Source organism: Prunus mume, linkage group LG3 (assembly GCF_029339155.1).
Source record: "Prunus mume cultivar Tortuosa linkage group LG3, ASM2933915v1, whole genome shotgun sequence".
NCBI classification, from domain to species: Eukaryota; Viridiplantae; Streptophyta; class Magnoliopsida; order Rosales; family Rosaceae; genus Prunus; species Prunus mume.
The window spans coordinates 4,348,129-4,374,595 of record NC_142700.1 but is presented as its reverse complement, the minus strand read 5'-3'; the positions used below and the strand labels follow the sequence as shown (position 1 = coordinate 4,374,595).

General features: G+C 35.6%; 3 protein-coding genes, 1 long non-coding RNA gene and 1 pseudogene across 8 annotated transcripts; 1 reads left to right on the top strand and 4 right to left on the bottom strand.

Annotated features, from left to right (window-relative positions):
* Positions 1-1,554: 1,554 nt before the first annotated feature.
* On the bottom strand, positions 1,555-2,724 carry LOC148918471 (putative LRR receptor-like serine/threonine-protein kinase RFK1). Its single transcript, XM_089048009.1, has 3 exons — positions 2,519-2,724; positions 2,240-2,390; positions 1,555-2,129 (listed from the first exon to the last, which is right to left on the bottom strand). Exons 1-3 carry the CDS (start codon positions 2,542-2,544, stop codon positions 1,749-1,751), a joined length of 558 nt encoding a protein of 185 aa, XP_088904135.1. The 5' UTR covers positions 2,545-2,724; the 3' UTR covers positions 1,555-1,748.
* A 49-nt stretch (positions 2,725-2,773) lies between these two features.
* Positions 2,774-11,956, bottom strand: LOC103343299 (putative leucine-rich repeat receptor-like serine/threonine-protein kinase At3g14840). 3 transcript variants are annotated; one of them, XM_089047989.1, is made up of 24 exons: positions 11,672-11,952; positions 8,968-9,151; positions 8,568-8,639; positions 8,419-8,487; positions 8,257-8,328; positions 8,083-8,154; positions 7,910-7,981; positions 7,757-7,828; positions 7,606-7,677; positions 7,415-7,486; positions 7,257-7,328; positions 7,035-7,109; positions 6,817-6,882; positions 6,453-6,518; positions 6,325-6,360; positions 6,175-6,218; positions 5,577-5,953; positions 5,309-5,507; positions 4,713-4,844; positions 4,459-4,577; positions 4,170-4,380; positions 3,839-4,076; positions 3,570-3,720; positions 2,774-3,468 (listed from the first exon to the last, which is right to left on the bottom strand). In XM_089047989.1, the coding sequence occupies exons 1-24, from the start codon at positions 11,799-11,801 to the stop codon at positions 3,079-3,081; spliced, it is 3,063 nt and encodes a 1,020-aa protein (XP_088904115.1). In that variant the 5' UTR covers positions 11,802-11,952; the 3' UTR covers positions 2,774-3,078. The 3 variants fall into 3 exon arrangements, with proteins under 3 accessions (XP_088904115.1, XP_088904114.1, XP_088904113.1); XM_089047988.1 differs by having other exon boundaries at positions 3,839-4,380; positions 7,757-7,825; positions 11,672-11,956; XM_089047987.1 differs by having other exon boundaries at positions 3,839-4,380; positions 11,672-11,955.
* Positions 11,957-14,816: 2,860 nt separating this feature from the next.
* LOC148918469 (putative LRR receptor-like serine/threonine-protein kinase At1g07650) lies at positions 14,817-18,360 on the bottom strand. Of its 2 annotated transcripts, none has more exons than XM_089048006.1 (7): positions 17,930-18,360; positions 16,929-17,075; positions 16,647-16,765; positions 16,322-16,532; positions 15,815-16,049; positions 15,509-15,659; positions 14,817-15,397 (listed from the first exon to the last, which is right to left on the bottom strand). In XM_089048006.1, exons 2-7 carry the CDS (start codon positions 16,954-16,956, stop codon positions 15,017-15,019), a joined length of 1,125 nt encoding a protein of 374 aa, XP_088904132.1. In that variant the 5' UTR covers positions 16,957-17,075; positions 17,930-18,360; the 3' UTR covers positions 14,817-15,016. The 2 variants fall into 2 exon arrangements, with proteins under 2 accessions (XP_088904132.1, XP_088904134.1); XM_089048008.1 differs by having other exon boundaries at positions 17,827-17,954.
* On the top strand, positions 17,565-18,310 carry LOC148918470 (uncharacterized). The gene is made up of 2 exons (XR_016125088.1): positions 17,565-17,705; positions 17,839-18,310. It is a non-coding gene; the product is annotated as an uncharacterized LOC148918470 (long non-coding RNA).
* LOC107881933 (putative leucine-rich repeat receptor-like serine/threonine-protein kinase At3g14840) lies at positions 17,639-24,993 on the bottom strand (annotated as a pseudogene). The gene is made up of 19 exons (XR_016125086.1): positions 24,765-24,993; positions 21,984-22,167; positions 21,585-21,656; positions 21,436-21,504; positions 21,274-21,345; positions 21,100-21,171; positions 20,927-20,998; positions 20,774-20,845; positions 20,623-20,694; positions 20,432-20,503; positions 20,274-20,345; positions 20,052-20,126; positions 19,834-19,899; positions 19,476-19,535; positions 19,348-19,383; positions 19,198-19,241; positions 18,601-18,976; positions 18,357-18,531; positions 17,639-17,961 (listed from the first exon to the last, which is right to left on the bottom strand). The product of XR_016125086.1 is annotated as a putative leucine-rich repeat receptor-like serine/threonine-protein kinase At3g14840 (transcript).
* Positions 24,994-26,467: the final 1,474 nt, after the last annotated feature.

Below are 26,467 nucleotides of genomic sequence, written 5' to 3'. Positions count from 1 at the left end.
TGGGATATGGAGGAGGCTGGATATGGGGGTTTTTGTTTTTTGGACGAAGGATGTGGGGGTTTGGTGCAATGGAGGAGGTGGTGATTTTTTTTTTTTTTTTGGGGTTTCTAATTTTTTTAAGTTTTTTAAAATGGTTTATAATTTGAAATTATTTTTTAAAATGTATTTTTTATTTAATCCACATGACGTCATATTATTGGATATGTGAGACCTACGTATGTGCCACATCATCAACTTAACATACTTTTTAACGGAACTGACAGCAAAGACTATTTGTGAGGACACTTATTAACTTCAAGGACCATAAATGACAAAAAAATAAAAATAAATGACGCAATCTGATAATTTCACAAACCTCGGGATGTTTTGTGATAAAAGCCTTTTTTAAAAGTCGATATTGGCATTAATGCTTGATGTAAAAGTCTTCAACCTCGCTTGCTGATCCACATCACCCTTGAATATTCAATGTCTCATCCTCAGGTCAGTTCCTATTAATGAAGTAGTTGGGAAGTAGTCTTGATAATTAAAAATAGTTCATGCTTGGGTAATCAGGATCGGCCAGTGGCAATATAAGAAAGGTCTAGGTCTGAGAGAAATAAGAGAAAGGTGTAGGGGCATTATGGAAGATAACGATATTGTTTGAAAGAGGAAGAGAGAAGGGGAAGAAGAGAGAGTAAAAGAGGAAAAGAGATGGGTGGCGGCTATGGTTCTTTTTAATTTATTTTTATTTTTCTAATTCTATTTCAAAATATGAAAATTAAGTAAAAGTCCAGCTGTGAAAAAACAAATCATTTCTTTTTTAAATTGGATAAGTGTTGTAAACTTGGTATTCTCCACGTATAGTAGTATATGGTCTGGATAGGGATTCAATCTGGGGTATTTATAGGGGGGAGAATGAGAGACAAAGGTATCCCACGGAGATATTTTCCCTCTTCCCTCCTCCTCCTTTGAGTTGCATTGAATGCTCTGTTTCATATCACCATGCTTCTTGATAGGTATTAGGTGGTGAAGTGATAGGCGGCGTGGGATGGGGAGTGCATTAATTGATCCCTTTCCATCGCTAGGCTATCAGTCAGATCAGCGGAGTGATTGACTTGACAGAAGGTCTGTTACGCCTGCACACCATTAATGCACCTCTTGCCCTGCGACGCTATGGTGGTCGGGTCGGTATTTTGGGTGCTCGAGAGTCGCCTTGCCTTGGGTTTTGTCGATGGGTCGAGTAATCCTGCCCACCTATGGTGACATGGTGTTTTATAATTGGTTCAGCTCATGGTGACGGTATAAGCCATTAACAAGTGGCATTATTTGAGGGGAAGTATCACAGCATGACGTGGTATAGTCGTACTATTGTATAATTTCTTCCAGAGCAGACGCAACGTTTTAATGTTAGTAAAAAAAAAAAAAAAAGAAGCTTGGTCTATTACTTTATGTAATATATTGTCGGCGGCTGAAATAAAATTTCAAAATATTGCAGTTACAGTTTCAACGTTTCTATTAATTTGTAGAAATTTACAGCAGAAATTATTCAGTCTTTGGTGGGGAAAACGAGTGAACGAATTAAATTGAGTCTTCAATTGAATAATATTGATATGTTTGCAGAGACAAACATGGAACGAATAAAGCTAATAGAAAATTGAACAAAATATGTACAGAAAAGAAAAAATGGACACAGCTAATCTGCATATGCGTTTCCGAAGACTACAAACTACAACATACTTGCTACTATAGAACCAGAATGTCCACAACTGTCAAGAGGGTGTTGAGTCTGGATTGATTTCAGAGAATTCAAGGCCGGACGTAGAGGTAGACTCGAAAGTGTGGACCGTAGTTGAATGCTGTGTTCGACTGATACTTAAACTATGATCTTGCCTCTGCCGGTGGAGGTCTCTCATGGCCTTAAACCTCAAATCTTCTCTGTAGGTACTTGGTTCTGGGATCACGTCAGGAACAGGGGTTCGTCCTTCAAGCATGCTCACCACCTCGGACATGCTAGGCCTAAGTGATGCAGAAGCATTTGTACAAATCAGAGCCACTTTAACCATGATCTCTGCTTCTTTTTGGTCAAACTCAGACCCTAACTTCTCATCAACTAGCTCCAACAAGTTTCCAGTTTGTTGCAAATGACAAGCCTGCAAATGTTTAATGTAGTTCTCACTGAATTAGTAACAATGAGAACAACCAGATGTGACAAGATGGATGTAAAAATGGATCAAAGAGCTAGAGCGAATGGTAAGAGTACCCAATCTAAAAGGCAAACCCAGTCATCACTTGGGATATAATTATTGTTGTTCTTCCCACTAAGAATTTCCAAGGCCACTACTCGAAAACTGTAAACATCTGCTTTGTACGTCAGGTGACCCCATAATGCATATTCTGGTGCCATGTATCCTCTGCAAATCAAGATCCCAAAATCTTGTTATTCAACCCAAAAAAAAAAAATATCACCAATTTAGCTAGACTTTGTTGCAAGTATATCAACAAGCCAGTGTAAACAAGGACATGTAAAGTGGAAACTGACATGGTCCCGGCAACTCGGGTGCTCATGTGCGTCTTCTCCTCTTCATCAAGCTTTGCTAATCCAAAGTCGGATATTTTGGGGTTCAAGTCCCGATCAAGCAGCACATTAGTAGCTTTGATGTCTCGGTGAACCGTTTTAAGTACAGATTCTTCATGGAGACAAGCTAGTCGTCTTGCTATCCCAATACAAATATTAGGCCATCTCCAGTTAGCCCTCCAAAATATTAATTTTTTTAAAGAATAGTGCATGGCTAAATTTTTCCATCTCCAGCCATGTATGGCTGTATTTTAAGGCTCTTCGTATTTTATTATTTTGAGAAAAACTATGGTACAACATTCATATGTTCCACCCCAAAACCAATTGGCAATGGGGGAACTAGCCCAACTCCTTATAAACCTAGGCTAGGTCCCTTAACATTTCAATGTGGGACAAATACTCTCAACAATGGGTAGAACTTGCTTCTAAAAACTGACTTGTAAGAAAATAATGTTTAAGAGCTCATAAACCACTCTAGGATATGCTATTTTTCCAACGTAAAATCTTGAGGCCTAGCATTTACATTAGTAAGAACTAGTACTGGGATTGATTTTATAGAGATCAGAAGACGTAGTAGTAGCAGAAGAACCAATCCATGGTGCATCTGATGATGAAGGAACAAGGCTCTGAGTTTGACTTGGATTCTGTGATGAATTGTGATCAAACTGGTTTGTCAAGGCTGTTAGCCTCAGTTCATCACCGTAAGTACTTGGATCCGTGACGAATTCATGAACAGCCGTCCGCCCTTCAAGCATACTCACTACTGCAGACATGGTAGGCCTAAGCGCTGGTGCTGCATTGATGCATAAGAGAGCAACTTTAATCATCCTAATGGCCTCTTCCTCACTCACATCGGACCCCAACCTTGGATCCACCAGCTCCAATAATTCCCCTTTTTGTTGTAAAACAAGAGCCTGAAATTTAGCAGAGAAGAGATTTGAAAATGGAAAAGCAACTCATAGAAGGAAAGAAGGATGACCAAGTTGGAAGGAATTTGAATGAAGATCCATCTTACCCAATCCACAAGGCATACAAAGTTCTCATTTGGTCGATATTTCATGTTGCTCTTTCCAGCAACAATTTCCAATGTAACAACACCAAAGCTGTAGACATCTGCTTTGTAGGTCAAATAACCCCATAGTGCATATTCCGGCGCCATATATCCTCTGCACACAAAAAACGATTATTTTCCTTAGCTGGGTGGAGAAAAGTTCATAAACAAAACTATGCTCTGAAATGCAGTTCAGAGGAAAAAACAAAAAAAAGAGAGTATAGCTAGCTTACATAGTTCCAGCAACTCTAGTGCTAATGTGGGTGTTCTCCTCTTCGTCAAGCTTGGCCAACCCGAAGTCCGAGATCTTGGAGTTAAGGTCTCGGTCTAGTAATATATTTGTAGTTTTAATGTCTCTATGTACAATCTTCAGTGCTGATTCCTCATGCAAAAAAGCCAGACCTCTTGCTATGCCTATGCATATTTTCTGCCTTGTAGGCCAGTCTAATTTTAAAGGACTTTCCTCCGGAACTACAACAAACATGGATTCCCAATCAATGATCTCATTTTTGTTTTTCTTAGTACACCATTTCAGTTTTTTGTCACTGGACTTGATAAGCTTACCGAACAAAGCACGTGCAAGGCTGTTGTTTTCCATGTATTCATATACCAACAGTAACTGGTTTGATTCAACACAGCATCCATACAATCTAACAAGATTTGGATGTTGTAAACCAGAAATCATGCCTATTTCATTCACAAATTCCCGATTTCCTTGCTTTGATTTGGATGATAGTTGCTTAACTGCAATTATAGTACCATCCAATAATATACCCTGAAATAAATACAGTTTAGTAGTTTTCAAGCATGATAAGTACATAGGACTATACGTAAGGAACTAGTTATATGGTACCTTGTAGACAGATCCAAAACCGCCTTCCCCGATTTTGTTTATAGGATCAAAGTTATTAGTGGCGGCTTTAATTTGCTTGAAGGTGAAAAAACCAGTTTGCAGATCCAGTCCTCTCAGAGCTGTCCACAAAACAAGGTTAGAATATGTTGGTAATGTCGTTGAACTTAGTTTCCAGGTGTAGTTTCTAGCTACATGGCATTAGAAAGAATGACACCAAAGTACTACTTGAAATTTTCACAGTAACTTAGTGGCACCTTTTTCCCTAGATATCTTGCAATCCAGACAGCCTTTCCACCAAAGAATGCCGAAAATCAAGAAAATGAGGAACAAGACTGAAGCTCCAACTGAAGCTCCCACAATAATAGGTACCTTGCTTTTCTTGAACTCTAGCAAGTAAAAAAGTGAAAAGAAAAGATCAGCAACAGAGAATACAAGATGCCGTCATAAGTCTGGTATATCAATTCATGGCAGTATATTGTAGGATGTTGTAAAGACCAAATTGAGCTAGAAAGATCGAAAAGAAAGAGATAAATTGCACAGTTTCTTGTTATTTAAGGTAAACAAACTTTCCATCTGGGTACTTCTTCCAGTAGTACACTGTACTTGATCTACTATATATTTTCCAATCTATTGCAATTAACATACTTGTATTTTTGGAACATTTCCTGTATGGAACGAGAACAAACAAGTGGGATATAATAAATTTTTTAAACAAACTTAAGATTGTGTCCATGAGAGAGAGTTAATGTTTCCAATTCAGAATATACCGGGCTGGGATATAATAAATTTTTTAAACAAATCTAAGATTGTGTCCATGAGAGAGAGTTCATGTTTCCAATTCAGAATATACCAGGCTCTATAGAGATAGCAGATATAAGAGGACCATATGTTCCTCTCATTGGAGAAGCTGTTGTCCCTTTCCCAGACCAATGAAATCGGATCTCTAAAGTTTTATTCTTAACCTCAACTGCTTTATGTTCCTGAATGAGTTCTTTATCAACACCGTGTGCTTCCTTTTTAATTTCAAAATTCTTCCACACCAGTTTCTCCTGTAACAAACTTATCAATCAGAAATCATATTTTGTTGCATGTATTGTACAAACAGTATGCTTGACTACCTGAATATAAATATCAAATATCCGTCTTCCAACACTACGAAAAGATCTATTCCCTCTGATTGTTATCTCCGAGAAGTGAAGTTTCACGGTATAATTGCCATTTCGAAAGCAGCGTGCATAATACGTGAGAGAAAGAGGACTGATGCGTGCATTTGTGTACAACTCAGAGTTGTTCATTCTAAGTATAGATATATTATTTGCAATGTAGTTTTTAGCAGTGGAGTTAGTATCCCAGAAATTTCCAGTGCTACTGGTTCCCCAGATAGTTTTCAGAGGAACGAATTTTGCTGCACCTCCTAGGTCTTGATCATCTTCAAAGGTGACTCCTTTAATGCTGGTTTGTTTTCCACCACAATTTATATGCAACGCGTACTGATCTGTTCAGTAGCAAGCAACAGAGAAATGACATCATAAAAATTCTAATCAGATGAAGTCAAATATTTGACTACATAAAAAACAAATTAGAAATTATTGGATTGATTGTAAACCAATTTCTGTGATTGTCACATGAACTTTAAATTATGAACTAATTCTTTTAAAAGAACTTTAAAATATTAAATAATTAAAAAAGCAAAGCCCAGTTGTATTGTATTGTTACCTTCTTCTGGACATTGAAGGTTCCTCCAGCACTCTCCAAATGATCTACATTAGTGTGGTACACAATCAGCTGATGCAAATTTAAAGTCCAGAATATGTGGAAAGGGAAAAAATGGCTTCACCAATGAAGATTAAAAGTTTAGAAGCTTACAAGTTTCTTTGTGCAGAAAAGCTTTTAAACAGGTTTCTGATAAATATTTCAAAGAAAAAAGCATTATTATAGGTGAATGAAGACACCAAAGTGTGCTAAATAATCACTAACTAGAAATATGTTCCTACAGGGTTTCTCGGCAAGTAGTTGGCTCAGAGCTCTCAGAAAAATTATTGTAAGAAATATCTGTCGGGCTGCATACAATACAATAAAATTGTAAGTCCGAACAGCTCCACCAGAAAAGTTGCATTTTGGAGTATCAATAAAAATTGTAAATATGGTTAAAGGATCAATTCCACAACAGAAAATCCTAAAAGTTGATCATTTAAAATTTTAAATGTTTCAAACAGTTAAGATAGATTGTATGTGACTGCCTAGGACCTCTAACTATATTCTCTGCGTAAATGTTACGCTAATGTAAAAGTATATATTTCCGCAGGCTTCAATAAGAAAATAAAACTCAAGAAATTCTGTATAGGATGGAAAACATACTAGCTACTATCTCTGCCCTGCACCCAGTCTGGAACAGAGCCGGTGAGCCAGTTGCTTGTTAGATACCTATCAAATGCATAATGACATTATGTAAAATATATGTAAATATAATATAGAGTTGTAATTTAATATATGTAAATATCATATAGGCAGGGGAGGCCGCCCCGCCATGCATTATGATGTCTGCTAGTGGCCTTCATGAAATTCACAGTTCTTACAAGTACTTCGCGTTTTTCAGATTTTCGTAGTCAGAGGTATTAATATTTCCTTCCAATTTGTTGAAGCTGAGATCTCTGCAAGAAATCAACTAAAAAGATTGTCATAACTCATAAGATCCCAAAGTTCCATTACTTGGAAGCTTAAATGAACGAAAAAACTATCATTAATCAACTTGTGCTGTGCATTTGAACAAGATGAAAAACAAAGAATAACAGTGTTACATTTTGTTCCATTTTTGCATTTGTGATAAATATGCAGGGATAGGTCCATATAAATTGCAGCTCCTCAGCATTCTGCAACATAACTTCGTATTATTAGCCTGACTCAGCTAAGAGTCTTACATTACAACATGAAAATGTAGAACAGTTTCAAGACGTACAAGTCTTTCATGCCCATCATATTACTCAAGTTCGGAAATTTTGAACCCCCTCCATTTAAGTCACTGAACCTTCTGCATTGAATTTCACCATGAATCATTGTAAGAAAAACAAGTCACTGTGGTATGAAGTTATCATAAAATTTTCAAATTAGGATTAAGGTTCTTTAGTGTTAATGCAACGCAGAACTCACAGTTCTGTTAAATTTCTCAAGACAGAAATGCTAGACGGAATGGGCCCACTGAGACCACTAGCTTGGATCTCTCTGTTAACAACAAAATTCAAAATCAATCAAGATTACACAAGAAGGGTTGTTAGAATATGTTATTGGAAAAGGCACTTACAATTTCTCAAGTTGTTTAAAATTTTCCAAATAATCAGGTATTTTTCCCGTGAAGTTGTTACTGCTAATCCTACTGCATGAAAGGAACGATTGAAAAACATAAAGCTGAAGATTACCAAACATGAAAAACAATGTTAAGTGTACAAACACTTACAATTCTCTTAATTTAATCAGATTAGTGAAAGCCACTGGCAATTCTCCTGTGAGATTGTTTGCACTGAGAATGCTGCAGATACCAAGGCCAATCTTAATAACTTATCCACTGCAACTTGCTTTACCATTAATATTAAAAAGAAACTGTGGATGCAAAAGAAAAAGGGAGCTTACAAAATTTCCAAGTTAACCAAATTCCCAAGCTCAGGAGGAACAGTTCCAGAAAACAGGTTAGTCTCTAAGTTCCTGGAATTAAATTCTTCGTCACAGCAAGCTAACCGAAATGAAACTTGAAGTTGATTTGACAAATAAAAAAGAGTGGTCAAGAGAGATAGAGGCAGAGCATACAGATAGATTAGAGTGGTAATGTTCCCCAAGTAGCGAGGGATTTGTCCTGATAAGTTGTTCACATTCACGGACCTGCATGCAGTTTCCTCATTTTCTTAGTAAAATTAATAAAAGCAATTAGAATTGGCTAACCTTGAACTTGAAGGTCAGAAGTCATTTTACAGAAGTTCCAACTTTGTAGAAGCCCATTCAGGCGGTATAGTACCACTGAGGTAGTTCCTGGTGAAATCACTGTAAAAAAGATAAAATTAAAATAAAATTATACTATTATTAAGCTTTGCAGATTATAAACTGAGAAAGGTTCCCCTTACACTTGTGTTATGTAGGGCAACTTTGCAACAGATGGTGGAAGTACACCAGCAAGATCTTGCCCTTTAAGAAAACTGTATAACAAAAATGTTCAGCGCTCATAAACTTCAAATGTAATTCACCCAAAGAACAAAAAAGAAAAATCAAGTCAAATCTCTAGCATGTTATAGTTGAGTGGACTATTCTGCAAACACAATGTTCCACCCCTAAATTACTCTAATGTACGTGAAAGGGGGATTCGAACTTAAGTGCAAAAAGGATGGGCTCACTACCTTGGCCAACTGACGTAACCCACAACTGTGCCAAATTAGATTAAGGTGTATAATGAACAAGAAAAGGGAAATTAAATTCATAGATAAATGAACAGAAAATGTATAAATAAGTAAGCTTTGAGTGACGTACATGCTGACAACGTGGCAAAACCCGTCGCCGTCGGGATAGGAGCAGTTGCATTCGAGGGTGTTGTTGTAGAGAGGGTTGGCAGGAGATTTTGGGGTATCCCAGTTTGTGTAATTGTTGCATGGGTTTATGTTGAAGTTCCAGTCCGTTTTCCCCACTTGTTTTGCTATTTCTTCTAGTGCTTCCTCTGCGCATGCAAATCAAACCCATAATTATATAATTGAATATTTTCCACCATAATCAACTCAAATAACATTGATTATATCCTGTTTGTTTAATTAACCCAGGATTATCCAAACAATTTGTGACATATGGTAATACCAACTAGGAGGTTATATTGGATATAGGCCTTCAATTATGAGTGCGTAGGCCTGATACTGGGCCAACTTGGGCTAGTCCCAAAAAAGTGACCAGGTTCATTTTTCATTTTTAAAGAAAAGTAGCGTGACTGGGCTTGGGCCTTCTGCCACCCACCATTCTAATATAGTAAACCTCTCCAGAAGATACAGATCATGCTCTGTGTCTCTCTCAATCATTGAATTTCATATCCATTTCCAGTTGTAATGATGAAAGAAAATTCAGGTCCAACTCTTTAGCTTCTTTCATTTCGTTTTCGATTATAAAGTTGTAACCATTATGCTTTTAAATCAATATAAATTTAGGATGAAAACAAGTTCGTTCTTTTTTTACCAACTTGAAAAAACATTCAGAAGAAGAGAGTGCTTCAACTTTGACTCTGGATATGCAGAAGCAGAGGACCAACATGGCTACCAAAATGACAAGGTCCAGTGTGGCTTTTGAAACATCGAAATGAAATCTTGCCATATCAATCCCTGATATCTGTATTATCCTTATTCTTTCTTGGCTCAATCTCAGTCTCAGTCTCAGTCTCAGTCTCTGTTGTTAATGAATGGGTCCCTCTGAGCCTTATGAAGCCAATGACTTTTGACTGGACCCATGAAAAGTTTAAATCTTTTTTTGGTACGTGAAATTTGTTAACGTGGACCTTTCGATTATTCAGGATTTTTTTTGTCGGGACCCATGAAAAGTTTTTCGAATCTTTTTTGGGTACGTGAAATTTGACAATTAAATTCGATATCACAAAATGTCTTTCAGGTTCACAAAATTATCAGATTGAGTTCTCTTTTTTTTTTTTTTTTTTTCATTCATGATCCTTAAAGTTAATATGTGTGCTCACAAATAGTCCATATCTTCAGGTTCCATTAAAAACTTCGTTAGTTTACTGATGTGGCATATATGTGGAATCCACATATCTAATAATATAGTGCTGCATGTATTTAAAATACAATATCTATAATTTTTTAAATAATTTAAAATTTAAAATTCATAAAAATGAAAAAACCAAAAGAAAAGTTGTATTTTAAAATTTAAATTATTTTTAACAAATATATATTGTATTTTAAATACATATACCACTATTGGATATGTGGGCTCCACATATATGCCACATCAACAAAGCAACAGAGTTTTGGATAGAATGACTATTTGTGAGCACACATATTAACCTTGAGAACCACGAATAACCACAAAAAAAAAAAGGACACAATTTGATAGTTTCGTGAACCTCAGAGACGTTTTGTGATTAAAAAAAAAATACTATAAAATCTGAGGGCCTGTTTGATATTCAACTTGAAACCGACTTTTTAAACTCAAAAACAAAATTTGAGTCCAAAACAAAAAAAAAAAAACCTATTTGGTAGCTATATTTTTAAAAACTCAAACTTAAGAACAACTAAAAGACACCCCAATTATTAAAAACAAAAAATATCTGTTTTTTCAATTTTTTTCTAACAACCCACAAAATTTTAAGATTTGAAAACAGTTTTCAAGTTGCATACCAAACAAGTTTTTGAATCTTAAAAATAGATTTAAGAACTCTTTGTTTTTAAGAAAAATCAAACTTTTTGAGTTTCCTATTTAAATAGGATACTAAACGCCCCCTAACTTTCCTAGTGATTACTATTAACATATGAGTATTTGAATTATTCCCTAATTCTGTTGCATTTACTAACATATAAGAATAAAACTTGTATGAATTTCACATTAAAAATACAATCCAATACCTAAAAAGAAACTAGATTGATTGAATGGTAGTAGTTGATCTCATGCACATATTCATTCTTTTACTTATTCCTTAGTTCCTTTATTCAAAATAATTGAACACGTTATAACGAGAGTTTCATGTTGTAAATTGAACAATAGTTGAGAAAACAACCTTTGAATATGAAGAAATTCTTAGTGTGTGTGTGTGTGTGTGTGTGTGTGAGAGAGAGAGCATCAAATTCAAATGGGTTATGTATTTTAATTTTTGTAAGCTTGATATCAATGGATGAGATGAAACGTGTTAGTAAAGGAAGAAAACATCCTTTGAATATAAAGAAATTCTTAGAGAGAGAGAGAGAGAGAGAGAGAGAGAGAGAGCATCAAATTCAAATGGGTTAGTAAAATATAAAAAAGAGGTTGGTTTGATTGAGTTTAGAGGGTTTCAAAAAGGTCAAAACAAACCACACGAAACTAATTGTGGTTTGGTTTGATTCCTTCAGTCCAAAATTACAATTTTTTAGTGAAAAAAATAAAAACTGTGGCATAATGCCGCTAAAACTTCATTGAAGTGAGGCTTGAGTGAATGCATGGATATTAGTATTACCAATATATACAAACTTAAACAAGAAGATTAGTAAGTTACCTTCTGCAGCAGGCAAACGCGAAGCTCGTGCTTCAACTTCGACTGATTTGGTGCATAAGCAGAGAACCAAAATGAGCATAATAAGGTTCATGATGGTTTTTGGAGCAATACAATTAAATCCTCTTGCCATTTATCCTTGATACACTACAATGGTAAGAAAACTCTCTCAGAATTTCTCTCTCGCTTTATCTCATCCGCACTCTTCTTTATTACTCGGGCTTGTACAATGCACACAAACCATTACCTATTTATAGGCAAGGAGTACCTGACCCTTCAGTGAGATTGCCCTCGCATAATGCATCCCATTATTACGTTGAAGAATATGAGTCTTATATCAGAAACTTGACTAAATAAAATACAAAATATAATGAATGGTTCTACTACTAATAATATCGATGACTTTTGTGATAAAACCCAGCACCTACTGGACTTTGTAGGTGGTTAAGTTGAGGACAATATCAATGTTGTTAGTAGTGGGACGTTGGCCCGCTTTTTGAATTAAACATGGTATCAGAATGGGTCGATTGCCCTTGCCCAATATGTAGTGTTTACATGTTAAGCTTGAATGTTTACCCCTACCCTTTACCCAATACGTGGTGCTCACGTGTTAGGCTTGAATGATTGACTCCGATGTGGATTGGAAGTTAATCTTGAAGAGTGAATAAGATGACGATATGGAATAGGACTTTTATAGAATCAAATCTGATTAGGCAAGATATTGATATCTTGGCTTTATGAATTTTGTCTTGCAAGATAACATATAAAGCAAAGGTGTGCATCTCCTTGTTTGTACAGCTTTTACATGTTTTGATTGATCATCTAAATTTCTCTAGAAAAGCTTATGTGTATATAGTTGTGATAAGTCATCAAGTGTTCCATGTTTACATGGTGATTTATCAAACACTTTCATCATTCATATTGCATTCATTTGCATGTTATGTGACTCATACGATTGAGGGCACCAAAACTGTGGTGGAGGTTTTTCTCCGGCGAGCTTGGAGCAATCGTGACCAGTATTGCGTTTAACATAAAAAGTGTGGAAATATCATCCCGTGACAGAAGTTGAGTTACAAAGAAGTCGGTAAACGTTATTTAGAATATGTTTAGGATAATTGTGTGAGTACTTATTGTAATCATCGTTCTATAGTGGATTTATTTTGGACTGAGGAGTCCCGTGGATTTTCCCTAGATGTGGGGTTTTACTATGTAAAATAATTTTCTACGTGTTCTTTTATTTTATGTTTAGCACGTTTCAGGGTTGATAAGCCATATCAATCCTGTCACCAAAGTTTATTTTTTGTTAATTGATTATAATTTTAAATTAGCCTATTCACCCTCCTCTAGACATTTTTAGTCATCCTATAGGTAATTTCAGTAAACGTACGCAAAACTTTGATGAAAACATATAAACGAGCATGACATCCATGAGAAGAGATTCTATCAAGAAAGCACGAAAAGATAAGATATCAGTAACCTTCTCAGATGTGTCTGTTCATCTTCTCCCAACAGAAAATCAAAGAACGTGAGAATCAGGACTGAGAGGTTGAGATTTTTTTATTTTTTTTTATGGGGTTAGGTATTTATATCATCCACTAAAAAGTTTCATACAATATAACATTTAATGAAATACCTCAAACTTGGTAAGTAATTGAATACCACCATATTTTAATTCATTACATAAGATTCCTAATTGAATACCACTAGACTTTAATTCATTACTTAAAAATCCTAATTGAATACCATTGGACTTTTAAGCTTTAAAACAATCTATTAAAATCCTAATTGAATACACCCCATTAATTTTTTTAATTAAAATTTATTCTTAATCATTTAGCAGTTGCCAAAAAAAGAAACTATTCCTAATCATTAAGCTTGAGGAACCTCATGGAAGAGGTTGCCAAAATAGATGGTAGTGTATGCTTGATTATTTTCAGGGGAAGGCTCTTAATTGGAGTTCTCCTGACCTCCATATGAAGATCCATTTGTAAGTAAACATTTTGAGTGTCGTTACTTTGCATCTCTTCAATGGAGCCAACACTATTGCATTTTATTTGTCTACTTCAAGCCATTGAGGATCCTCTTTGGTTACGGATAAAAAGCAGCAACCAAAAAACACAAAGTCATAGCAACTATGACTAAGATCGCCAACGAAAAATAACCGTTTGAGACAGTGAAAATAATAGGTTTTAAAAAAAAGAAATACAAAAAGTTTTTCTAAAGGTCAAAAATGGTATTAGAGAATTATAACAGTTATGTTAGTCCGAAAATGTTGCATTACATGCTGTGGGGGAAAAATTCTTAAATAAAGTGAAGGGTATGAAATTTTCCCTATATGGGAGTCCATACCCATAAGTGCATAATTGCATTCCCACAAGTGCCCTTAAATAGACTAAACATAAAAATGCAATTTTTCTCAAGCTCCTAACCTTTAACCAAACAGCCAGTCCAATCTAAGTCAACCAAATCTAATACTTCGAAGCTCATCCTAACTAGTCCGAGCCAGCCCACCAAACGGGACCTAAGAATTTAAAGTCGATATTGGTATTAATGCTTGATGTAAAAAGGCTTCAACCTCGCTTGCTGCATCCACATCACCCTTGACTAGAATATTCAATGCCTCATCCTCGGGTCAGTTCGTATTAATGAAGGGACCCCTTATAGAATAGACTTATTAATCAAGAAGACTTGTGATGGCACTAGTTAACTAGCAAACTAATTGCATAATTGCATTATTGATTGGAGATAGCAATGCTATCCACATTACAAAACGTTTTAATGCTATCCACATGCACCGGTTCTGCATGAGTCATAACAAACCTGATCTTTTGAAAATTCACCAGGAAAATAATGAGTGGTCAAAATTGTATAAAGACCCGACAATATAACGTATAATTAATACATAGGGTTAGTGCAGTTAATGCACCGACAGGTCTACATTTCTGTCCACAAAAAGAGCTCTGCATTGCCAGACGAAACGTTTTCAATGTTAGTGAAAAAGAGAAAGAAGCTTGGTCTATTACTTTATGTAATATATTGTCGGCGGCTGAAATAAAATTTCAAAATATTGCAGTTACAGTTTCAACGTTTCTATTAATTTGTAGAAATTTACAGCAGAAATTATTCAGTCTTTGGTGAGGAAAACGAGTGAACAAATTAAATTGAATAATATTGATATTGTTATTATTGTTGTTTGCAGAGACAAACATGGAACGAATGAAGCCAATAGAAAATTGAACAAAATATGCACAGAAAAGAAAATATGGACACAGCTAATCTGCATATGCGTTTCCGAAGACTACAAACTACAACATACTTGCTACTATAGAACCAGAATGTCCACAACTGTCAAGAGGGTGTTGAGTTTGGATTGATTTCAGAGAATTCAAGGCCGGACGTAGAGGTAGACTCAAATGTGTGGACCGTAGTTGAATGCTGTGTTCCACTGATACTTAAACTATGATCTTGCCTCTGCCGGTGGAGGTCTCTCATGGCCTTGAACCTCAAATCTTCTCTATAGGTACTTGGTTCTGGGATCACGTCAGGAACAGAGGTTTGTCCTTCAAGCATGCTCACCACCTCGGACATGCTAGGCCTAAGTGATGCAGAGGCATTTGTACAAATCAGAGCCACTTTAACCATGATCTCTGCTTCTTTTTGGTCGACCTCGGACCCTAACTTCTCATCAACTAGCTCCAACAAGTTTCCGGTTTGTTGCAAATGACAAGCCTGCAAATGTTTATTGTAGTTTCTCACTGAATTAGAAACAATGAGAACAACCAGATGTGACAAGATGGATGTAAAAATGGATCAAAGAGCTAGAGCGAATGGTAAGAGTACCCAATCTAAAAGGCAAACCCAGTCATCACTTGGGATATAATTATTGTTGTTCTTCCCACTAAGAATTTCCAAGGCCACTACTCCAAAACTGTAAACATCTGCTTTGTACGTCAGGTGACCCCATAATGCATATTCTGGTGCCATGTATCCTCTGCAAATCAATATCCCAAAATCTTGTTATTCAACCCAAAAAAAAAAAATCACCAATTTAGCTAGACTTTGTTGCAAGTATATCAACAAGCCAGTGTAAACAAGGACATGTAATTCAGACCAAAAAAAACAAGGACATGTAAAGTGGAAACTGACATGGTCCCAGCAACTCGGGTGCTCATGTGCGTCTTCTCCTCTTCATCAAGCTTTGCTAATCCAAAGTCGGATATTTTGGGGTTCAAGTCCCGATCAAGCAGCACATTAGTAGCTTTGATATCTCGGTGAACAATTTTAAGTACAGATTCTTCATGGAGAAAAGCTAGTCCTCTTGCTATCCCAATACAAATATTACGCCTTGTTGGCCAGTCCAGTTTAAGATGATTTTCTCGACCTACAAAAGTTTGTCAAAGAAAATACTGCTCGCTCAAACTTTCTTTTCAACTATAAATAAATTGTGTGAAAGAAATTCCAAAACAAAACGGAATACTAGGAGTACTGAGGGAGTACGCAAGAAAAAAACCTAGAAATCAGTATAACCCATCCAAGGATATAAATAAAGAAAAGGATAAAAACCAACTCAAAATTATACACTTTAGATCATGATCAGTTACATCTAAATTGGTTTCCGCACTTATACAGTTGAGTAATTGACATCATACTCACCAAGCAATGCTCGTGCAAGGTTATTGTTTTCCATGTACTCATAGACCAGCAATAGCTGACCTCCATCAATACAACATCCATGAAGCTTCACAAGATTCGGGTGCTGGAAACAAGACATCATGCCCATCTCATTTAAGAATTCACGACTTCCCTGCCTTGACTTAGATGAAAGCTGCTTAACGGCTATCACTGTACCATCAGGCAATTGACCCTGCATCCCAACCCATGTCCAGAAGTATGTATGTAAATATAAAACAGGGAAATTTTTACCACCAAAAAAAAAAAAAAACATGGTAAAGATTCAATGTACAGATAGCTAAAGTACCTTGTACACAGGACCAAAACCACCTTCTCTGATTTTGTTAGCAGAATCGAAGTCATTAGTGGCAGCTTTTAATTGTTTTAAGGTAAAAGTCCCTGTCTGCCCATGAAGTCCTTCTCTATCTGTCCAAGGAGGCATCAGAAGAGTATGAGTGTTATTCATCATTGCTTGAGCAATCAAAGAGTGCAATTGTTTTTTTTTTTCCCCTTCATTTCATATACTTGTGAAAACTATCAGTAGGAACCAATGAATCTGAGAATGATACATTTGGATATGATGAAGCACCTTTCTTTCTCCCCCTTTTGCCTGGCATGCATCCTTTCCAGCAAAGGATTCCTAATATAACAAACACTAGGCCAAATGCTCCTACTACAGCTCCAGCAACAATGTGAGCAGTTCCCTTGCTTTCACCATTTGAGCAATCTTTGGAATCTGCTCAAAAGAAGAAATCAATTAACTAACTGGAATAACATAAAAGGAAAAAAGGACAAGAAACTCTTGTCCAGGAACATGTTGTTTTCAAAGGCTGAAGTGAACGTAAATTTACCAAATTAGATTAACAAAATTGTAAAAGAGGTTGGGAAGTGTGCATTTGAGCCTTTATTAGAAACCCTTCATACCAGGATTAAAAGCAAAGTCATTTTTTACATACATTAAATCCATTCCATTCATAGGAACGCGCATAAAATAGCTTTGCTCTTGCCACAGATAAGTTACGGAATTAAAACTCTAGCACAAACTACCACTAAAATCGGACTCTATGTCGGTAGAAAAACAAAATATCCTAATTAGCATCAAGGCAAAAGAAAAAGCAGCAGATGCATAATACATAGGTACCATCATCGTACCACCAGTTCCTAAACTAGCCTGCTTCCGGAACTAGGTTCCCATGTTGTGTCTAATGTTAGGCCTCAAAACTCTGTCTGAGCCAAACCCAGTATGGCCCGGGCTGAGAAACAGATGTTGAAAACAGAAAAAATTATTAGTGGCGGCTTTAATTTGCTTGAAGGTGAAAAAACCAGTTTGCGGATCCAGTCCTCTCAGCTCTATCCACAAAACAAGGTTAGAATATATTGGTAATGTCGTTGAACTTTGTATCTGGGTATGTGTTTTCTAGCTAAATGGCATTAGAAAGAATGAGAACAAAGTACTACTTGAAATTTTCACAGTAACTTAGCGGCACCTTTTTCCCTAGATTTCTTGCTATCCAGACAGCCTTTCCACCAAAGAATGCCGAAAATCAAGAAAATGAGGAACAAGACCGAAGCTCCCACTACAATAAGTACCTTGCTTTTGCTACCATGAGGAGGCTTGAACTCTAGCAAATAAAAAAGTGAAAATAAAAGATCAGCAACAGAGAATACAAGTTTCAGTTCTATGAGATGCCGTCATAAGTCTGGTATATCAATTCATAGCAGTATCTTGTAGGATGTTGTAAAGACCAAACTGAGCTCGAAAGATGAAAAGAAAGAGATAAATTGCTCAGTTTCTTGTTATTTAAGGTAAACGAACTTTCCATCTGGGTACTTCTTCCATTAGTATACTGTACTTGATGTACTATATATTTTCCAATCTATTGCAATTAACGTACTTGTATTTTTGGTACATTTCCTGTATGGAAAGAGTACAAACAAGTGGGATATAATAAATTTTTTAAACAAATCTAAGATTGTGTCCATGAGAGAGAGTTAATGTTTCCAATTCAGAATATACCAGGCTCTATAGAGATAGCAGATATAAGAGGACCATGTGTCCCTTTCCCAGACCAATGAAATCGGATCTCTAAAGTTTTATTCTTAACCTCCACTGCTTTACTTTCCTTAATGAGTTCTTTATCAACGCCGTGTGCTTCCTTTTTAATTTCAAAATCCTTCCACACCAGTTTCTCCTGTAACAAACTTATCAATCAGAAATCATATTTTGTTGCATGTAGTGTACAAACAGTATGCTTGACTACCTGAATATAAATATCAAATATCCGTCTTCCAACACTACGAAAAGATCTATTCCCTCTGATCGTTATCTCCGAGAAGTGAAGTTTCACGGTATAATTGCCATTTCGAAAGCAGCGTGCATAATACGTGAGAGAAAGAGGACTGATGCGTGCATTTGTGTACAACTCAGAGTTGTTCATTCTAAGTATAGATACATTATTTGCAATGTAGTCTTTAGCAGTGGAGTTAGTATCCCAGAAATTTCCAGTGCTACTGGTTCCCCAGATAGTTCTCAGAGGAACGAATTTTGCCGCACCTCCTAGGTTTGATCATCTTCAAAGGTGACTCCTTTAATGGTGGTTTGTTTTCCACCACAATTTATATGCAACGCATACTGATCTGTTCAGTAGCAAGCAACAGAGAAATGACATCATAAAAATTCTAATCAGATGAAGTCAAATATTTGACTACATAAAAAACAAATTAGAAATTATTGGATTGATTGTAAACCAATTTCTGTGATTGTCACATGAACTTTAAATTATGAACTAATTCTTTTAAAAGAACTTTAAAATATTAAATAATTAAAAAAGCAAAGCCCAGTTGTATTGTATTGTTACCTTCTTCTGGACATTGAAGGTTCCTCCAGCACTCTCCAAATGATCTACATTAGTGTGGTACACAATCAGCTGATGCAAATTTAAAGTCCAGAATATGTGGAAAGGGAAAAAATGGCTTCACCAGTGAAGATTAAAAGTTTAGAAGCTTACAAGTTTCTTTGTGCAGAAAAGCTTTTAAACAGGTTTCTGATAAATATTTCAAAGAAAAATGCATTATTATAGGTGAATGAAGACACCAAAGTGTGCTAAATAATCACTAACTAGAAATATGTTCCTACAGGGTTTCTCGGCAAGTCTCAGAGCTCTCAGAAAAATTATTGTAAGAAATATCTGTCGGGCTGCATACAATACAATAAAATTGTAAGTCCGAACAGCTCCACCAGAAAAGTTGCATTTTGGAGTATCAATAAAAATTGTAAATATGGTTAAAGGATCAATTCCACAACAGAAAATCCTAAAAGTTGATCATTTAAAATTTTAAATGTTTCAAACAGTTAAGATAGATTGTATGTGACTGCCTAGTACCTCTAACTATATTCTCTGCGTAAATGTTACGCTAATGTAAAAGTATATATTTCCGCAGGCTTCAATAAGAAAATAAAACTCAAGAAATTCTGTATAGGATGGAAAACATACTAGCTACTATCTCTGCCCTGCACCCAGTCCGGAACAGAGCCGGTGAGCCAGTTGCTTGTTAGATACCTATCAAATGCATAATGACATTATGTAAAATATATGTAAATATAATATAGAGTTGTAATTTAATATATGTAAATATCATATAGGCAGGGGAGGCCGCCCCGCCATGCATTATGATGTCTGCTAGTGGCCTTCATGAAATTCACAGTTCTTACAAGTACTTCGCGTTTTTCAGATTTTCGTAGTCAGAGGTATTAATATTTCCTTCCAATTAGTTGAAGCTGAGATCTCTGCAAGAAATCAACTAAAAAGATTGTCATAACTGATAAGATCCCAAAGTTCCATTACTTGGAAGCTTAAATGAACGAAAAAACTATCATTAATCAACTTGTGCTGTGCATTTGAACAAGATGAAAAACAAAGAATAGCAGTGTTACATTTTGTTCCATTTTTGCATTTGTGATAAATATGCAGGGATAGGTCCATATAAATTGCAGCTCCTCAGCATTCTGCAACATAACTTCGTATTATTAGCCTGACTCAGCTAAGAGTCTTACATTACAACATGAAAATGTAGAACAGTTTCAAGACGTACAAGTCTTTCATGCCCCTTATATTACTCAAGTTTGGAAATTTTGAACCCCCTCCATTTAAGTCACTGAACCTTCTGCATTGAATTTCACCATGAATCATTGTAAGAAAAACAAGTCACTGTGGTATGAAGTTATCATAAAATTTTCAAATTAGGATTAAGGTTCTTTAGTGTTAATGCAACGCAGAACTCACAGTTCTGTTAAATTTCGCAAGACAGAAATGCTAGACGGAATGGGCCCACTGAGACCACTAGCTTGGATCTCTCTGTTAACAACAAAATTCAAAATCAATCAAGATTACACAAGAAGGGTTGTTAGAATATGTTATTGGAAAAGGCACTTACAATTTCTCAAGTTGTTTAAAATTTTCCAAATAATCAGGTATTTTTCCCGTGAAGTTGTTACTGCTAATCCTACTGCATGAAAGGAACGATTGAAAAACATAAAGCTGAAGATTACCAAACATGAAAAACAATGTTAAGTGTACAAACACTTACAATTCTCTTAATTTAATCAGATTAGTGAAAGCCACTGGCAATTCTCCTGTGAGATTGTTTGCACTGAGAATGCTGCAGATACCAAGGCCAATCTTAATAACTTATCCACTGCAACTTGCTTTACCATTAATATTAAAAAGAAACTGTGGATGCAAAAGAAAAAGGGAGCTTACAAAATTTCCAAGTTAACCAAATTCCCAAGCTCAGGAGGAACAGTTCCAGAAAACAGGTTAGTCTCTAAGTTCCTGGAATTAAATTCTTCGTCACGGCAGGCTAACCGAAATGAAACTTGAAGTTGATTTGACAAATAAAAAAGAGTGGTCAAGAGAGATAGAGGCAGAGCATACAGATAGATTAGAGTGGTAATGTTCCCCAAGTAGCGAGGGATTTGTCCTGATAAGTTGTTCACATTCACGGACCTGCATGCAGTTTCCTCATTTTCTTAGTAAAATTAATAAAAGCAATTAGAATTGGCTAACCTTGAACTTGAAGGTCAGAAGTCATTTTACAGAAGTTCCAACTTTGTAGAAGCCCATTCAGGCGGTATAGTACCACTGAGGTAGTTCCTGGTGAAATCACTGTAAAAAAGATAAAATTAAAATAAAATTATACTATTATTAAGCTTTGCAGATTATAAACTGAGAAAGGTTTCCCTTACACTTGTGTTATGTAGGGCAACTTTGCAACAGATGGTGGAAGTACACCAGCAAGATCTTGCCCTTTAAGAAAACTGTATAACAAAAATGTTCAGCGCTCATAAACTTCAAATGTAATTCACCCAAAGAACAAAAAGAAAAATCAAATCAAATCTCTTGCATGCTATAGTTGAGCGGACTATTCTGCAAACACAATGTTCCACCCCTAAATTACTCTAATGTACGTGAAAGGGGGATTTGAACTTAAGTGCAAAAAGGATGGGCTCACTACCTTGGCCAACTGACGGAACCCACAACTGTGCCAAATTAGATTAAGGTGTATAATGAACAAGAAAAGGGAAATTAAATTCATAGATAAACGAACAAAAAACGTATAAATAAGTAAGCTTTGAGTGACGTACATGCTGACAACGTGGCAAAACCCGTCCCCGTCGGGATAGGAGCAGTTGCATTCGAGGGTGTTGTTGTAAAGAGGGTTGGCAGGAGATTTTGGGGTATCCCAGTTTGTGTAATTGTTGCATGGGTTTATGTTGAAGTTCCAGTCCGATTTCCCCACTTGTTTTGCTATTTCTTCTAGTGCTTCCTCTGCGCATGCAAATCAAACCCATGATTATATAATTGAATATTTTCCACCATAATCAACTCAAATAACATTGATTATATCCTGTTTGTTTAATTAACCCAGGATTATCAAAGATGATATCCAAACAATTTGTGACATATGGTAATACCAACTAGGAGGTTATATTGGATATAGGCCTTCAATTATGAGTGCGTAGGCCTGATACTGGGCCAACTTGGGCTAGTCCCAAAAAAGTGACTAGCTTTATTTTTCATTTTTAAAGAAAAGTAGCGTGACTGGGCTTGGGTCTTCTGCCACCCACCATTCTAATCTAGTAAACCTCTCCAGAAGAGACAGATCATGCTCTGTATCTCATTCAATCATTGAATTTCATATCCATTTCCAGTTGTAATGATGAAAGAAAATTCAGGTCCAACTCTTTAGCTTCTTTCATTTCGTTTTCGATTATAAAGTTGTACCCTTTATGCTTTTAGATCAATATAAATTTAGGATGAAAACAAGTTCTTTCTTTTTTTAAATCTTTTTTGTAAGTTTATATCTATCTAACCAACAGGTAAAATTATATGGGTTCTAATTTTTGACCCTGGATATGCAGAAGCAGAAGAAGAGATTGTGCTTCAACTTTGACCCTGGATATGCAGAAGCAGAGGACCAACATGGCTACCAAAATGACAAGGTCCAGTGTGGCTTTTGAAACGTCACAAATAGTCCATGCCTTCAGGTTCCATTAAAAACTTCGTTAGTTTACTGATGTGGCATATATGTGAAATCCACATATCTAATAATATAGTGCTACATGTATTTAAAATACAATATATATATTTAAATAATTTAAATTTTAAAATTCATAAAAATGAAAAATGAAAATGAAAAAACCAAAAGAAAAGTTGTATTTTAAAATTTAAATTATTTTTAACAAATATATATTGTATTTTAAATACATATGGCATTATATTATTGGATATGTGGGCTCCACATATATGCCACATCAACAAACCAGCAGAGTTTTCGATAGAACGACTATTTGTGAGCACACATATTAACCTTGAGAACCACGAATGACCAAAAAAAGAAAAAGAAAAAAAGAACACAATCTGATAGTTTCGTGAACCTCAGAGACGTTTTGTGATTAAAAAAAAAACTATTATAAAATCTGAGGGCCTGTTTGGTATTCAACTTGAAACCAACTTTTTAAACTCAAAAACAAAATTTGAGTCCAAAACAAAAAAAAAAAAAAAAAAAACCTATTTGGTAGCCATATTTTTAAAAACTCAAACTTAAGAACAACTAAAAGACACCCCAATTATTAAAAACAAAAAATATCTATTTTTTCAATTTTTTTCTAACAACCCACAAAATTTTAAGATTTGAAAACAGTTTTCAAGTTGCATACCAAACAAGTTTTTGAATCTTAAAAATAGATTTAAGAACTCCTTTGTTGAGAGTGTTTGTCCCACATTGAAATGTTAAGGGACCTAGCCTGGGTTTATAAGGAGTTGGGCTACTCACCTTAAAACCAATTGGCAATGAGGGAGTAGCCCAACTCCTTATAAACCAGGTCCCTTAACATTTCAATGTGGACAAACACTCTCAACACGCCTCACACGTGTGGCGAACTTTCAAGCCTGACACGTGGACAACACATATTGGGTGACGTGGGAGCACATGTGGCCGTTGGGCCCAACACGTGAAGCCTTGCTCTGATACCATGAAGAAAGTTGAGGTTCCACCTCAAAACCAATTGGCAATGAGGGGAGTAGCCCAACTCCTTATAAACCCAGGCTAGGTCCCTTAACATTTCAATGTGGGACAAACACTCTCAACATCCTTGTTTTTAAGAAAAATCAAACTTTTTGAGTTTCCTATTTAAATAGGATACCAAACGCCCCCTAACTTTCCTAGTGATTACTATTAACATATGAGTATTTGAATTATTCCCTAATTCTGTTGCATTTACTAACATATAAGAATAAAACTTGTATGAATTTCACATTAAAAATACAATCCAATACCTAAAAAGAAACTAGATTGATTGAATGGTAGTAGTTGATCTCATGCACATATTCATTCTTTTACTTATTCCTTAGTTCCTTTATTCAAAATAATTGAACACGTTATAACGAGAGTTTCATGTTGTAAATTGAACAATAGTTGAGAAAACAACCTTTGAATATGAAGAAATTCTTAATGGGTGTGTGTGTGTGTGTGTGTGAGAGAGAGAGAGAGAGAGAGAGAGAGAGAGAGAGAGAGAGAGAGAGCATCAAATTCAAATGGGTTATGTATTTTAATTTTTGTAACGGTTGATATCAATGGATGAGATTAAACGTGTTAGTAAGTGTAAAATAATAATAATAATAAAATATAAAAAAGAGGTTGGTTTGATTTAGTTTAGAGGGTTTCAAAAAGGTCAAAACAAACCACACGAAACTAATTGTGGTTTGGTTTGATTCCTTCAGTCCAAAATTACAATTTTTTAGTGAAAAAAATAAAAACTGTGGCATAATGCCGCTAAAACTTCATTGAAGTGAGGCTTGAGTGAATGCATGGATATTAGTATTACCAATATATACAAACTTAAACAAGAAGATTAGTAAGTTACCTTCTGCAGCAGGCAAACGCGAAGCTCGTGCTTCAACTTCGACTGATTTGGTGCATAAGCAGAGAACCAAAATGAGCATAATAAGGTTCATGATGGTTTTTGGAGCAATACAATTAAATCCTCTTGCCATTTATCCTTGATACACTACAATGGTAAGAAAACTCTCTCAGAATTTCTCTCTCGCTTTATCTCATCCACACTCTTCTTTATTACTCGGGATTGTACAATGCACACAAACCATTACCAATTTATAGGCAAGGAGTACCTGACCCTTCAGTGAGATTGCCCTCGCATAATGCATCCCATTATTATGTTGAAGAATATGAGTCTTATATCAGAAACTTGACTAAATAAAATACAAAATATAATGAATGGTTCTACTACTAATAATATCGAGGACTTTTGTGATAAAACCCAGCACCTACTGGACTTTGTAGGTGGTTAAGTTGAGGACAATATCAATGTTGTTAGTAGTGGGACGTTGGCCCGCTTTTTGAATTAAACATGGTATCAGAATGGGTCGATTGCCCTTGCCCAATATGTAGTGTTTACATGTTGGGCTTAAATGTTTACCCCTACCCTTTACCCAATACGTGGTGCTCATGTGTTAGGCTTGAATGATTGACTCCGATGTGGATTGGAAGTTAATCTTGAAGAGTGAATAAGATGACGATATGGAATAGGACTTTTATAGAATCAAATCTGATTAGGCAAGATATTGATATCTTGGCTTTATGAATTTTGTCTTGCAAGATAACATATAAAGCAAAGGTGTGCATCTCCTTGTTTGTACAGCTTTTACATGTTTTGATTGATCATCTAAATTTCTCTAGAAAAGCTTATGTGTATATAGTTGTGATAAGTCACCAAGTGTTCCATGTTTACATGGTGATTTATCAAACACTTTCATCATTCATATTGCATTCATTTGCATGTTATGTGACTCATACGATTGAGGGCACCAAAACTGTGGTGGAGGTTTTTCTCCGGCGAGCTTGGAGCAATCGTGACCAGTATTGCGTTTAACATAAAAAGTGTGGAAATATCATCCCGTGACAGAAGTTGAGTTACAAAGAAGTCGGTAAACGTTATTTAGAATATGTTTAGGATAATTGTGTGAGTACTTATTGTAATCATCGTTCTATAGTGGATTTATTTTGGACTGAGGAGTCCCGTGGATTTTCCCTAGATGTGGGGTTTTACTATGTAAAATAATTTTCTACGTGTTCTTTTATTTTATGTTTAGCACGTTTCAGGGTTGATAAGCCATATCAATCCTGTCACCAAAGTTTATTTTTTGTTAATTGATTATAATTTTAAATTGGCCTATTCACCCTCCTTTAGACATTTTTAGTCATCCTATAGGTAATTTCAGTAAACGTACGCAAAACTTTGATGAAAACATATAAACGAGCATGACATCCATGAGAAGAGATTCTATCAAGAAAGCACGAAAAGATAAGATATCAGTAACCTTCTCAGATGTGTCTGTTCATCTTCTCCCAACAGAAAATCAAAGAACGTGAGAATCAGGACTAAGAGGTTGAGATTTTTTTATTTTTTTTTATGGGGTTAGGTATTTATATCATCCACTAAAAAGTCTCATACAATATAACATTTAATGAAATACCTCAAACTTGGTAAGTAATTGAATACCACCATATTTTAATTCATTACATAAGATTCCTAATTGAATACCACTA

Excerpts from the sequence above, each read along its gene's own strand:
- LOC148918471 (XM_089048009.1), bottom strand. The coding sequence starts at position 2,544 with ATGAGCACCCGAGTTGCCGGGACCAT. Across the intron at positions 2,391-2,518 it reads ACCCGAGTTGCCGGGACCAT|AGGATACATGGCACCAGAAT; the intron begins GTCAGTTTCCAC and ends CTTGATTTGCAG. Across the intron at positions 2,130-2,239 it reads GGGTTTGCCTTTTAGATTGG|GCTTGTCATTTGCAACAAAC; the intron begins GTACTCTTACCA and ends AAACATTTGCAG.
- LOC148918469 (XM_089048006.1), bottom strand. The coding sequence starts at position 16,956 with ATGCCAGGCAAAAGGGGGAGAAAGAAAG. Across the intron at positions 16,050-16,321 it reads CCTTGCACGAGCATTGCTTG|GTCGAGAAAATCATCTTAAA; the intron begins GTGAGTATGATG and ends AAACTTTTGTAG. Across the intron at positions 15,398-15,508 it reads GGGTTTGCCTTTTAGATTGG|GCTTGTCATTTGCAACAAAC; the intron begins GTACTCTTACCA and ends AAACATTTGCAG.
- LOC103343299 (XM_089047987.1), bottom strand. The coding sequence starts at position 11,801 with ATGGCAAGAGGATTTAATTGTATTGCTCCAAAAACCATCATGAACCTT. Across the intron at positions 7,110-7,256 it reads ATGCAAAAATGGAACAAAAT|AGATCTCAGCTTCAACAAAT; the intron begins GTAACACTGTTA and ends GATTTCTTGCAG. Across the intron at positions 6,219-6,324 it reads TTTTCTGCACAAAGAAACTT|ATCATTTGGAGAGTGCTGGA; the intron begins GTAAGCTTCTAA and ends ACACTAATGTAG.